This window comes from Athene noctua, chromosome 18, assembly GCF_965140245.1.
Source record: "Athene noctua chromosome 18, bAthNoc1.hap1.1, whole genome shotgun sequence".
Taxonomy (NCBI): domain Eukaryota; kingdom Metazoa; phylum Chordata; class Aves; order Strigiformes; family Strigidae; genus Athene; species Athene noctua.
In genome coordinates, this window is record NC_134054.1 from 4422414 (window position 1) to 4436089 (window position 13676).

Below are 13676 nucleotides of genomic sequence, written 5' to 3' on the forward strand. Positions count from 1 at the left end.
AGAAGATATTCCCTTTGTCCTTGTCTACGTTTGTTCCCAGGTGTTTCTGAAGAAAGCAGGTCACTCAATTACTAGTTAGATTACTCATCTCTATGACTTGAAAAACAAGGAAAGAAAACACAGTGAGTACAGGTCTTTGAAGCTCCAGGGTTAATTGAGATCAGCAGCACCTCTTAAATTAATCACAGTAACACAGTGGAAGTATTGGCTAAGTAGATACTTTCCTTACAAGTTTTTAAGACTTAAACCTTTTGGGTTTTTTTTTTAATGTGTTACCCTCTGAGCTGGTATTTTCGATCTGTACTCACAACCACTATGAGAGGATTTTTTTAAACTGAGTACACCTGAGCAACAAACCAAACATTACCAATAATTTTTTTTTGTCAATAAAGACATTCTTTTTGTTATTAGCTTACTCTAAAACACTGTTAGATCTTAAAGCACAAGTATTCACTGTAGACCTGATGAGCAATTTGATATTAAAAGAAAACGTATGATACTTGTTTAATAACTTAAGTCCTTTACATACTCTACATGGATGTAGAAACAAGTCACTCAACAGTAAAGTGCAGCAAAAGAACATCTTAGCAGCTATACGTGACCAAATCAAAGTTTCAGCTAGCCCAAAAGCCTCTCTCTGACATGGCCAACAGTACGTGCCTTAGGTATAGTATAAGAACAAGCATACTGCAACACTCTCCAAAACTTCCAAACTCTGGCAGATCACGGACAAGTTTGCAGAAAATGTTTTTTGTTCAGGCACATACTCTTAGCATCCACATCCTGCAGCAAGAAGTTTTTACAGTTTAACTACGTGCTGTATGAATAATGACCACCCTTTATTTACTCCAAACCTGTCACCTGATACTTTAGTTTGGTTCTAATAACATAAAATCTAGAGGGCAATCATTTCCATGCCATTCATGATTTCATAAATCTTTATTATACTCCATTTATTCCTCCCTCTTCCTAGACGTTTTAGCCACTACTCACATAGAGATTACATCTGATCTCTGATGATCCTCAGAACCCTTTTGAATATAATTTCCAGCTCTACTGTGTTTCTGAAGATGCACCCAATGCCCAAGACATGAGCACACCAGCAATTTTTAAAGCAGAAAGTTAATGAGTATCTTTTTTTGTAAAGTTCAACTTCAGCCTTTCCACATTACTTTAGAATGGGGTCAAGATAAAGGATTAGGAATAATTTCTTTATTGAACACCCTTAGCACATCCATGCCTTAGAAGATTTTGAAATCTGGAACAATTAAGGCAACAAAATTTACAGATTTTTAGACTTGTCTTCCTAACTGCTGTCCTCCTGTTTCATAAGCAGACATGTTTCAGATGCATGTATAGCATAAAATAAGACTTTTACCTAAAACAGTCCAACAGAGACCCAATCACGTCATCTGCTAATTCTTTTGGAAGTCTTCCAGATATTCTACCAATTCTACAGAAGTTAAAAGAAAAAGCAAACATGATTCACAGTACTGCATTAGATGAATAAGTCCTAAAAAAGAAAGTTACTAGAAATTTACAGTAAGATGACTGACTTCATCAGGATGACAATGCACTACCCTATTACCCTGAAACAACAATCTCAAACTTTGAAGCAAAAGCTACCCATTAGTGAACACAGAAATACATTTTTTTAAGTGGTAGAGGAAAAAAACATTTTGAAAAAATGCTACTTTACACCCTTCAAATCAAGTCTTATCCAGAACAATTATTTCCAAACCCATATGAAATTTTCCTAAAGACTAGCCCAATTCCGTATCAGAAAAAGATACAAACATGGATTTATACCCTGAGCTGTGCTAAAGCCTTTTGAAGTAACCGTGAATATTGACAATACACACAAATTATCAATCATGGATTACATCAGACTCTATTTTTATGTTGTTTAGTTTATTAATTTAGAATAACCATAAGAAACCTACCCTTTTGCTGCAGACCATCTGACAATAGTGTCTTTGTCTTTCAGTCCAACCAACAATTGCTCTGCAGATAATTTTATTTGAACAAAACAGATTATTCTTACTTAACAACAGAAAGATTTCTTAAAATGTTCAAAATTCATTTTTCTCTTAACATAACTGCCTTTCAGTTTAGCTACAAATCCTGGTATCTAGAGTTCTATTTGCCACACAATTACGACTTGAAATCAAAGAAACAAGATGTCAAAACAGTTTTCTAAAAGAGAAAATTTGGTTTAAAATTTTAAGTACTGTGGAAGATTCAAAATAAAGGCCGTGGTGCTTTTTGCAGTGGTTTATTGGATTATTCAGTTATAAAAGTCTTCTGATGCAATTTTTGCCTATTTATTTATAGCATATCCACCAGCAAGCTACCAGAGGACCTGCTGTATGACTCCATACTACTAAAAAAATCCTGTTCCTTTGATACTACCACAGCTTTAAAATTTCAACAATAATTCTTTAACTTTCATGTAACAAAATTTTTTGTTTGGTTTTTCATTATGAATTTTAATTCATCCTTCCATCTGTGAAATGTTCAAGATATATCTTTCATATTACTAGATAAAGTTAGAAAAATGTATTTCAATAACTCCATCCCCCAGCCCCACAGAAAATGCTACAGTATTGAGTTTCTGCTTGAGATGCTGAAATCCAAATCATTTGACAAAAGTATAGTATATTTTCATCAGTTACATACACTGAAATTTTAGTCTTTCCAATTTTTTACAGTAGCAGATACCCACATGACCTTCTTAGCGCTAAGCAGGTTGTTTTCAGATATATGTTTAATTTGCAGGCATTAGAGTAATTTCTGTCCAGTTTTAACACACCTACAACATTTTCAATCTCTCCTGGAATGTCATATTCCTCTTCATCGTCAGCTTCGTTAGCAGGAACTGTTATAACCTGATTTTGCACAACTGAACCCTGAGCTTGCAGATTGGCAGCCAGAGATCGACAGCCACGCTGGTATCTGAACAAGAAACAGACACAGTTACTTTATTTTTCTGATTTAAGTTCCACCTGAAATAGGTACATACTGTCATAAAGTCTGCTTGCCAAGTTACTACACCTCCCAGTGTACAGCTCTCCAGTTGTTTAGTGGTTTCTTTAAAGGAAAGGGAAAAGTATCCCATTCTCCTTCCTCCTGACCCAGCTGTCTCTTTTCCAAGGTGAGAAGAGCTAGACTATTTAAATGGTTCCTTTTCATGATCTCCCTCTCCTGTTTCAGTATAACCTACTTTGACTGCTGACAATAAAAAGAGGGAAAATTCCCATGCCCTAAAAACCTCTTCAAAACCCAAAAAAAAAAAAAAATTAATACAATCAACTTATTAAAAATTGTTTTTTAAATGTTAAAGCTAGCTTAGTACTTTCTGACCAAGCTGTACTCAGATATTTAGCCCGTGGTGTAGATACATTCTTACAAAAGATATACTTTACATGCTAAACTGACTTTTGCCATTGGGCAAGGTACACTCTCCACCTAAAAAGAATTTTCTATGCCTAAGGACGTTCTCAAAAGTTGGTAAAAGAAATACAATAAAAATAGTCACCAAGGGAGCCTGCAATTTTAAAATATCAGTGCGAGAAATCTAAAAAAGAGTTTGCCCTCTGGCAATAAGTAAAACCAGACACCAAAACCTGACTAATATGCAAAACAAAAAGTGGGATTGCAAACCACTTTTCCCCTGTGAACTTTCTATCAAATCAGGGTAGAACTATGTAATGGAAAAAGTTATGTTCACTCTTATAAAACTGTACTAAAACTACTTCAGTTACAAAGATCACTGTCTTCCCATCTTCACCAAGTTATGCATTATATAGGAAAAGGCTTCTGCTTGGGTAACGTGCAACATGAAAAGTCAAAAGACTGGGCTTGTCCCAGCACTAGTTTACTACACCAAAATTGAAAAAAATTATAGGAAACTAAATACAGCAGAAGAAATCTACTTTTTCCAAATACTGCAAATGAAGAATGCGTTCATTCCCAAATACCATGGGGATTTCTTTCTTTCTCTTTTAGGGGAGGCTAGGAGGGCAGAAAGCCAGTAGTCACAGGTATGGATTCAGGTATTTCTAAGATTGTTGAGTGCTCTTGGATTATTTTTTTTTAAACTGTTTTAGCTTTAAACTAACCTCCATTTTGCTACCTTCGGTTTCACAAACGTAAGTCCAAGTCGTTGAACAAGTTTCATCCCTAGTTTGCGAAGAACCATTTGATTACTTTGTGACAGCTTGCAGTTATCAAGACACTCAAGTACAGTAGCAGCTGTAAAAGAAAACAAACATGCTAGAAAAAGTTTTTTAAAAAATATAAGTAAGGAAATTTTGTAAAGTTTTGGAAGTTATTTAGAAGATTTAGAATTTTAATGGTATACTGAAATGCAAATGCCTTATTACCTAGTTTGTTGTAGCTCTGACACTGGTCATATAGTGGTAATATCCTTCACCTACCAAACAGGAAGGATTGCTTTAAGGATTACTTTTGACTATGAAAATTATAATGAATCTCAATTCTGAGACTATTTATGCCTCTAATTCTCACTGTAAGTAACATGTTCAAGTATCTTTTGGGATCTAAGAATTTTCAGTAGTCTAGCAGAACCAGGAGTCAGAAAACTAATTAACTTACTCTGCAGCCAGTTTCTGCATACTAAGAAAGCATTCCCTTTCCTCATTTATTATTTTCAGACAGCACCAACTTAACTCCTCTGGCACAGAAATTTTTATGACAATGAATGTCCATAAACATTTAGACATGAGAAATACTGTGTATGTGTAAACAATCTGCAACAAAACCTTTCATTTAGGTACATCAAAGGTAATAAAGTTACTTGTCCAGCAAAGGAAAAAAACACAGACAAAAGGAGAATCTTGGATTAATGAGTATAAAGTTCCAGAATTCAAAATTTTCACAGGGAACACATTCCTGTTAAAAATAAAATAGTCCTTTTGCATTTTCAGCCTGCAACAATTAATGATTGTTTTGAAGGCTGATCATTAGTTAACAGAAACTAACAACTTGAGCTTGGAAGGACCTATCATTCTGGCTGTAAGCACTGCAAACAGGGCAACATACTGGCAAAATACCCTGCAACCTCTTACTCCAGTCTCAGAGTTGTCAAAATACTAAAAGATCAAAGACACAAAACAATTCTTTCAAAGTCTGAGAAATTGTAGGTCATAACTTTAAAATCTCCTCAGTTTTTAAAAAGGCTTATGATTTATCCCAACATACTAAAATATTAATAAACTAATACAAGCAGACAAAAAGGTGAAGCCAGTAATGACTATTACTTCAATACCTTCCAGCAATCTGGATCTTTTTGCAGCTGTAAAAGCTGGAGAGACTAACAGTTTAGGAGGAAGAGACTGTAGAAACATAAACATTCACAGATAGAAAAAAAATAAAACAATATAAGCCTCTTCCAAGCCCTGCCAACTCTTGAATCACTGAAATATCTTCAGACCCATGCAAATGGCTTCAGGACTAGTGCTTATTTTTAAACCAAGTTCTGTGTTACAGAACAGCATCTTCCTTTGACAATTGTGTATTTTTTTTTCCCTATTTAATCCTCAGGTCTGTTATAATCTACAATAAGTAAAGATTTTTTATTATTATCTTACATTTTCTTATCCCCAATAGTTTGTGTCTGAGTATTTGCTTCTTAGTTCTAAGCATTCTATCTTTTCTATGGTAAATTAATTCCTTGGTATGCCCCTGATTTTTCTCTTATTACCAGACTTGTAACTACTTAGTATTCTTTCTGTATGCCATAGGCCAAAACATCTAATTTTACCAGCAGGATTAATGTTGTGAGACAAATATCTTCTTTTCATATCAGTTATGACTACTGCGTTATACAGTTGCATCTTTTTAAATTACATAATTTTGTAGTAATTTTAAAAAATTACTTATTTTATCTAGCCTGTTTATTATTCTGCCTATCCGGCAGACTCACTACTCTTTAAGCTTCCACAGTGCTGTCTGCTATTTCTATGTGATTACATTCCTCAATATTTTCTGTTTGTTCCTGACCAGCTGTATAGCACATATGTCATTCCATTCTGTATGTCTTCACTATCTTATCTCCATCTTTACCCATATCTAAGGCATTTTCTAAGGAAGCATCTGCATCTGAGACTTAGAACTGGAAGAATGAAACCGTTTCCAGCACTAGATCTACTAAGTTTCTTCTCAGACATCAAAATAATTCCATTAAGTAAAATCATAAGCATTCTAAAGTAAGTTTACATCATAGCTGGATTCCTGTGAATAGCATAAACCACATTTCTGCTGCTTTGATAAGAACCCCAAAACTGAAAGTTCTTTTGTAGTGTTTTGTAATTAGCCATCATCTTTCCCTACCTCTCTTTACTCCTGTCAATAAAAAACAAGCTATTACTCTGCGGTCAGTTCTGACCATATTCCAGGATATGCCATGAGATGAATGTAATTCCAACATACAGCTACACTGTTCAGAAACTTCTGTGCTCTCCCTTCGGGTACCTGTCTATCCCTATTAGCATCCATTAGAATCTCTTATCACCAGAAACTTCTCATTTCAACAGCATCACTACATGATTCCAGCTGGGTCCTGTACACAGCAGGTTCTTTAAACTTGGGGTTTCTGAAATCCTGTGCTTATGTTAAAACTTGAAAGATTTTCTGCAAAATTTTCAGCTGTAATATGTATAAAACCAGTTCATGTTCTAATGAATTTTTTAAAATATTTTCCATACCTTATAGTTCATACACTCTGTGTTTAGCTCCTGTATTATAGCAACAGCCAATGTGATCACCTGCCAAATTCTTTGATGAGCTGTTCCAACATAACATTCCCCAGTGGAGTCTGCTCCTCCCTCACTATCATCTCTTCTCCCCCCCGCCCCCCCCCCCTCATTTTACATGCTTTATGACTTCCCTGTTGATTTCACTCTTTATAGTACCACTTGTTATCAGCTTAATCTTTCTTTCCATTTTTTAATTGGAATGGTTTTAAAAACAGAAATCAGGGTATTACAAACTTACCATATGGTAAACAATCTTCTCTTTTGCCATGTTTGAATAACTGTGCCTACAATTGAAACAGGGAGAACAGACATGAGAATATAGAGATTCTAAAGCACAACAGACCGAGCATATAGTTCTAAACTACTTTTTAATATTATTGCAATAACCTGTAGTGCTTAGTAACTTAAATAACATAAAAGGAAAATAGTCTCAGGGTGCAGTTTTACTTCTTTATAAGCCAATACATGTCAAGGATACTGCAGCCCAGCGCTCCCCTCCCATCCGTACAATCACAGAGGCAGGCAGCTCAGGGAGCTGAGCTGGCCAAAAAACACTTGAGAATGGGAAAAAAAAAAATGGGGGGAGGTAAGCCATTAGTTTTCAGCCAGCTCAGCTCTCTGAACCATCCAGCTTAGTGCTTGGTCACAGGAGCTCAGTGCAAGGTGCAACCACAGCACCTATCTCTCAAATAGCTCATCTTGCTTTGAACCTCTAAAAAGTGAAGCAGAATTTGTAGAATGTGAATAAAGGCAGAAGAACTAGAGGAACTCTATATCCTGTTTGGAACTTCCTGACACTGAATGTCTCCAAACTGAACCAGCCTTGCTCATGGCTCATGATTTAGATGACCCAGCACACAGTACACACTGACACTTCGGTCACTGCTAAGAAGCAGGACAGATGGAAATGTGTGAGCAGGTTAGTTATTAGTAGCAACCACTCACTGACAGACAGGATGCAGTACAGGCTAAACTGCTGCTTATTTCACCCTGTTTCTCCAACAGCTTTTTGAGAACTCCCATGTTAAACTAAAAAGCAGCTACAGAAGTCTCTGCAAGTCTGCTACAAATATATCTCCAAAAGACAACCTCTAATTCCTGTGCTGAGGGTTTTAAAGAAGCAAAGAGCTTCCAAAATAATTTTATATACAGTAAAATAACCCAGTAAGATTAAACCCCAGCACTATGGTGAGATGAAAGGACTATTAACACCTGACAAAACCATGTCACACATTGAGAGTTCCCTCAGTTCACTTAGTATGCATCAAAACTACTGTGTTCAGTCACTTAATTTTCCTTCTTTTGTCATTCACCAGAAGAAAAATCTTCCTCAGTAAATATGCCTAGGAGTTAAACAAGAACAGACTTACCTTAAAAATATGTACTTTCTCACACATACCAAACGCACACATGCCTCCCATACTGCAGGTGTGGTTAAGAGCAACAAAGGCAATAAAAACACCTTTAGGCTATGTACCCGTTCTATTTTGTTTTGTTACTAAATTGCATTTTAGGATCCTAAATTAGCACTTCTGATCAGCTCCACTACAAGCTACATAATTTGAGAATATATATTGAATTATTTAAGATTTTTAATTCTTTCACCAGTAACTAGGCAATTGTAAGACATCCTTTAAAAACTAGATTTACAAAGCAGTAATGCTACAGAACTACTCCAGGCCCAGAAGAACAGCTAGTAACTACCAACTCAAATGGTACAAATACAGCACAGCTTTTATCAGTACACTATATAAGTATCAAAAAAAAAAAAAAAAATCCACTAACATACAAAAAACCTCTGCTTATATTAAAAAGCCTAAAGAAAAGATGACACAAAATCTGCAAATCTGTTTTATAATTAACAAATCTAGGGCGCCCCTAAAATTTTTCTGCATCTTTGTTGAAGCATGCAGAAACTCATGTCTTCATCACTTTGTTCCTGTTTTCTGCTTTAAAAACTGATCAGGTGGTTTCTTCACAAGGTTAGCAAGTTTGTGGCAGATGCTAGCCAATACTGCAGCATTTCTGCAGCACCTTATCTTTGCAATTCTTGATGTATAAAAGCCCAGTTCAGAGCAAATACTGTTTTTAAGGCACACAGAGGGTGTCTCCAAGTTGTTAGGATTCTGTTCAAGTATATTCAAACAAAACACAGTATAATTCCTGAAGTAGTGATAACATAGAGAAACAGCTTTTTTTATATTGCCTGGGGAATGCTGTTGGACTAATGTATTTGGATGCCTACACTCACACTTCTCAGCGTTCTGCCTAGGAGCTCCTGAAGAGATGGAACAGAATCCTCAAAACATCTACGCATTTTCACTCTTACATAGTTCCTCAGTTCCGGCACCTTTCTGTGAGTTTCTCTGTGAGTTTTTACATCCTCAAGGCCAACTGGGAATTGAGTTCTGACTCCTCAGGAAAAACATAACTAGAAGGTACCACCTCTAAGCAAGATGTGGGAAGAAATTATCCAACACACATGCTGGAAATGAGAAAACTTCAAATATTGTACAAGAATTTTTTTTAACACTTTTCTAAAAAAAAGTAAGAAAACAGCCTCACACACCTATCAATCAATTTAGAACACTGAATTTGACAGATTCCATTTCACAACCATTTCTATTATTTGCTGAACAAAAAAGTGAAGTATACATTGTTTCCCTACAACAGTTTTACTACATACTTAAATAACAAACTATTTTCACATCTAATATTCAACACAGAACATTTATTCTCAAACAAAATTTTGAAAGGATATATAATATACTTTCAGATGTTAAGATTATCACAGCAACTGCTGTTGAATGAATTCAGGGATTCTATTTTATCAGTACAAGTTTTTAGGGGAAGTAAAAATTAAACAAAGAACACCATAGCTACTGTGTTTAAATTAATAAACAAACATTTTAAAGTTAGATTTTTAAAAAAATTAAAAATATTTACATGGGTTTTGTTCAATAAAATGTTACCTACTGATTTCAGAATAAACACAGTTGAAAATGCCAAATGTCTGAAAGAAAGTTCCATTTGCACTCACTAATGTACATTGTGGGTCAGATGTAACCTTCTACCAGATTACTGGTGTTAATCAGGTATTTGTATCAGAAAAAAAGCTTAACAGCCATTTAAAAAAAAAAATAGAAGTAAATAGGCAATATCTAATCTGTTGAGAACTACTCTGCAGATATTCAATGAGGCAGAAAACGCAGCATCTGGGGTTTTTTTCAGATTGTAGAAATATAAAGAAAATAAGTTTTTGTTACTTCTTTATGAGCCAAAGCATGCAAAAGCATTCACAAGTCCAAATTTCCCAAATTTTTTAATTTAGTAGATATATTTTCCGGAGGAAATAAAAGAGCACTTTAACTGATGTTGGCCTTTGGGGAGGAAAAAAAGGAAAAAAAAGGTACATATTCTGGCATGTGCTACAAAGTCATACATGTAAAGCAAAATTCTTGTCTTGGAAAAATCCTGCAAACCTAGAGCTTACAGAGATTATACTAGAAAGAAAAGTACATGATGTATGAACAGAAAACATTAAAAAAAATGTAGAAAAAAAGAACGAATCAGCATTACAGGATTCAGCTTAAACTTCCTGCCTTGAAGGAAGAAAAACATCCAAGGCACACCATTTCAAAAAATCTGATACAAACAAAATAATTAATAAGCTTGGTTTGCCACCTGCATAGACATTTAGTGTCAGCAACTAACAATACTGACAGTAAGGAGCCTGTCTATTGGAGTATCCAGGCAATCAAAGTTACGCCATGGTCTCTTCACTTTAATGAGGACATACAGCATACACCAACTTACCCAACCTGTTGAACTGTTGAAAAGTATGTGACTCCCTTTCTTATAAATAATTAAGCCACCTACAAATTAGAGAAAATCAGCGGTGTGCAAGCAATGACGACTGTCAAGTCTGGTTTTGCTTTAGAAATAGCATGGTGCAAAGGAAAACAAAGCCTAGTTTCTTAGTAATCACAGAAGAAACACACCACACCTTCCAATTGTCTGCATAACCCACTTTAGGCCCGACCTTCATGAGATATATCAATCAGGATCATCTCCAGGACATGTTCCCCAAGCTATACAAATCACCATTAAGGGTGGCCTGACTGTTTGTTAGCAGGGATATCTTCCTGCCGAGCAGGAGACACAAGTCTGAATCTACCCTCTGGTCGTAGAGTCAAGGATTGGGAGGATAATTTCAGTCTCTATGGGAAGACAAGAGAATTATATCTTTCATTACTCTGGAGCACCCCCTAGTAGTCACACAACATCCAGGTCCAGGGAAAGCTATTAGCCATCCCTGCCTTCAGGCCATATGTGGGGAGGTAAACAAGGTGAGGGAGGACATGCTGTCAGAGTAGTAAGTTCACTTGAAAGTAGAGAATATTTAATGCATTATCTGTGCAGCTAATGAGAAAATAGATTCGTTAAAGCCCTTGTTCTTACTAAGTCTTCAACACAAATACTACTTCTGTAAATCACAAGTATTTGTCAGGGTATTGATCATCAACATGGTACTTAAGCTGACAAACTTCAATACGGAGCCCAGTTAAATGGGTGGTAAAAGGAGTTGAGCTTTCATAAGATCTTAGTTCTTTATCAGTTGAAAGTCTGAAAAGTTTAAACTAACACGTGGAGAGTTAACAGAATAGTTCCTTTCCATCTTAACAAGACTACTCAAAACCACAGTGAAATATGTCGAAATAAAAAAAAAATTAGCAGCTTGAAACAGCATTATATTCTAACAGGAAAGAGTCTTACGATAACAGAACTTCTGAACCTTGAGTAACCACAATACTTCTGGTGAAAAGGAAAAAACTCAGAAGTATCAGACAAGGCCACATTAGAATACTCTGTGCCATGCAGAAAGAGAAGAGATACAGTATTACCAGAAAGGGGTCTGTGCCCTTGGTATCTGCAGATGTAAGAATTCTTTTCTTCTCCATATAGCAACACTGCTTTTGTACACCTTTATCACCAAACCACTAAGCAACAACAACTTTTTAAAAAATAATGCCAATAGACAATCCTAGCATTGCTAATTCTTTGAGAATGCCAAAAATACAGAGACTTGGGAAACATTCTATTTGGAAATATTCTATTTCTGTGCCTCTGGGTCTGAAAGAATAGAGTTAGAGAGTTCTTTCTCCCCTGAAGCAAAATTTACATAAGCATGTAGCTATTGCTAAATAATTTTTGCATTAGAGACAGCTCAGGGAAATGCTCTGTTCTTAAGACTCTCGAGTTTCATCAGATCACTGTGTAGGGCGTTTTATTTTTTTTAATTATTACTCACACTTGTATACTGAATCACTTATAAAACAAATAAGGTTTAATAAGTTTCAATGCCCAAGGCTACCTCAACATGATGACATCTCTGTCACGCAAGAACTGGGAGTGCTACACCCTGCAGCAATAACTAAAAAGCTGTTTGATATAATGGCAGGTTTAAAAGCAAACCTCCAGACCAAGAGAATTTAAAATGCAGATTCTTGAAACAGGTTAGAAGTTTCCCTCAAGTAAACAAATGTTATAAAAAAATGTAGCAATTTCTTATTAATCCAACATTTATAATCCTTCAAATATATAAAGTATCAGAGCACAAAAGTGATTTTAATTCATACTGCCAGTTTCAACTGTTAGTTTCAACAACAGAGGGCAGTTTAAAAAACTGAATCTCAAATACTGTAAGCAAAGATTCCTGCTAGTGCACACCTGTTGTGAAATGATATTACTGACGACAGGTGTAAAGAAAAAAAAGAAAAAAAGCATCAGTGGAATTAAAATATGTAATGCAAGCTGCGTGTTTCAACAAGAATCATGAAACAGTAGTACTTGTTCTACACATAGTGCTGAGGTAGATTAAACAGTAGCATACCTAATCACCAAGACTTAAGGCCACAAAGAGGCAGATCAAAGTGCAGCAACGTTGAACTACTCATTGCGTACCTAACTTGCAGTTTCAGTTCATTGAAATGCAAGAGTTTCATGTCTTTTTGAAACTTTTTGCCATGCCAATCTCACTACAAGCTATTTTCTAAATGCAGACCATCAGCAGCATAATACCAGAATGTGACTGAAATCCACCCTGTTAGGCGCAGCCCTAACCAGATTCAATGAAGAGAGAGAAAGACTTTTTATCCCCACCCTGGTGGGCTGCATTCCCAAAACCTGTTACATTCCCAAAACCTGCCTTGCTGTACTGACCAGAAACTGAAAAATGGTCTTTTCTCTCCTGCTTGTTCAGAGAGAAATGCTCAGGCAACTAGTTTGACTCTTACAGCCAAATTGCTGGAAGAATCTAAGGGCAAAGAATTTTGAAGCTTGTTGACACAAGTTTTAGTTGTCCCTCATGACACTGTTCTGCTTTACACACTTGGCAATTACTTATTAAGTTTCTATACAGACTGTTAGAATCTTGTATGTTTAAGAGAAAAGCTTTACTTATTTTAAACACTGCTCACTTTCAGCCGGTATTTTTGGTTTAACAACATGCTATTGTTACAAGTGTCTTACAAAATACTTCATTTAGAACTCTTGAAATATTTCCTACTCCACTTAAGTGCGTCTGCATATACACACAACCTGCACACACGTATCATTCTGAAAACCTGTATTCCCTAATGATGTAATCTGTGCTTACACTGCAATATCTGAAATTAAAAATTGAAGACTGAATGCAAGTAAAGGCTTTAAAAATTCAGTCTGCTCATACCGACCAACTGGAACAGGAGTTATGAGCTGTAGGACACAAATAAAACTGGCCTGATAAATACCTTCTCCTACCCCAGAGGAGGAAGAGAGTCATATAAATGCAAGAAGGCAGGCATCTGCTTCCAGGTATATTGTATCACATTCTAGTTTCGATTCTACTTGTTAAGT

General features: G+C 35.7%; 1 protein-coding gene across 3 annotated transcripts in view; it reads right to left on the bottom strand.

Moving 5' to 3' along the window:
• TBCD (tubulin folding cofactor D) overlaps positions 1-13676 on the bottom strand; it is a 128273-nt gene that overhangs the window by 101225 nt on the left and 13372 nt on the right. For all 3 annotated transcript variants that reach the window (XM_074922186.1, XM_074922184.1, XM_074922185.1), the window contains exons 9-13: positions 7018-7063; positions 4122-4254; positions 2813-2955; positions 1944-2004; positions 1379-1453 (exon numbers count right to left, since the gene is read on the bottom strand). In XM_074922186.1, coding sequence (XP_074778287.1) covers positions 1379-1453; positions 1944-2004; positions 2813-2955; positions 4122-4254; positions 7018-7063 — 458 coding nt within the window. The remainder of the gene's footprint in view (positions 1-1378; positions 1454-1943; positions 2005-2812; positions 2956-4121; positions 4255-7017; positions 7064-13676) is intronic.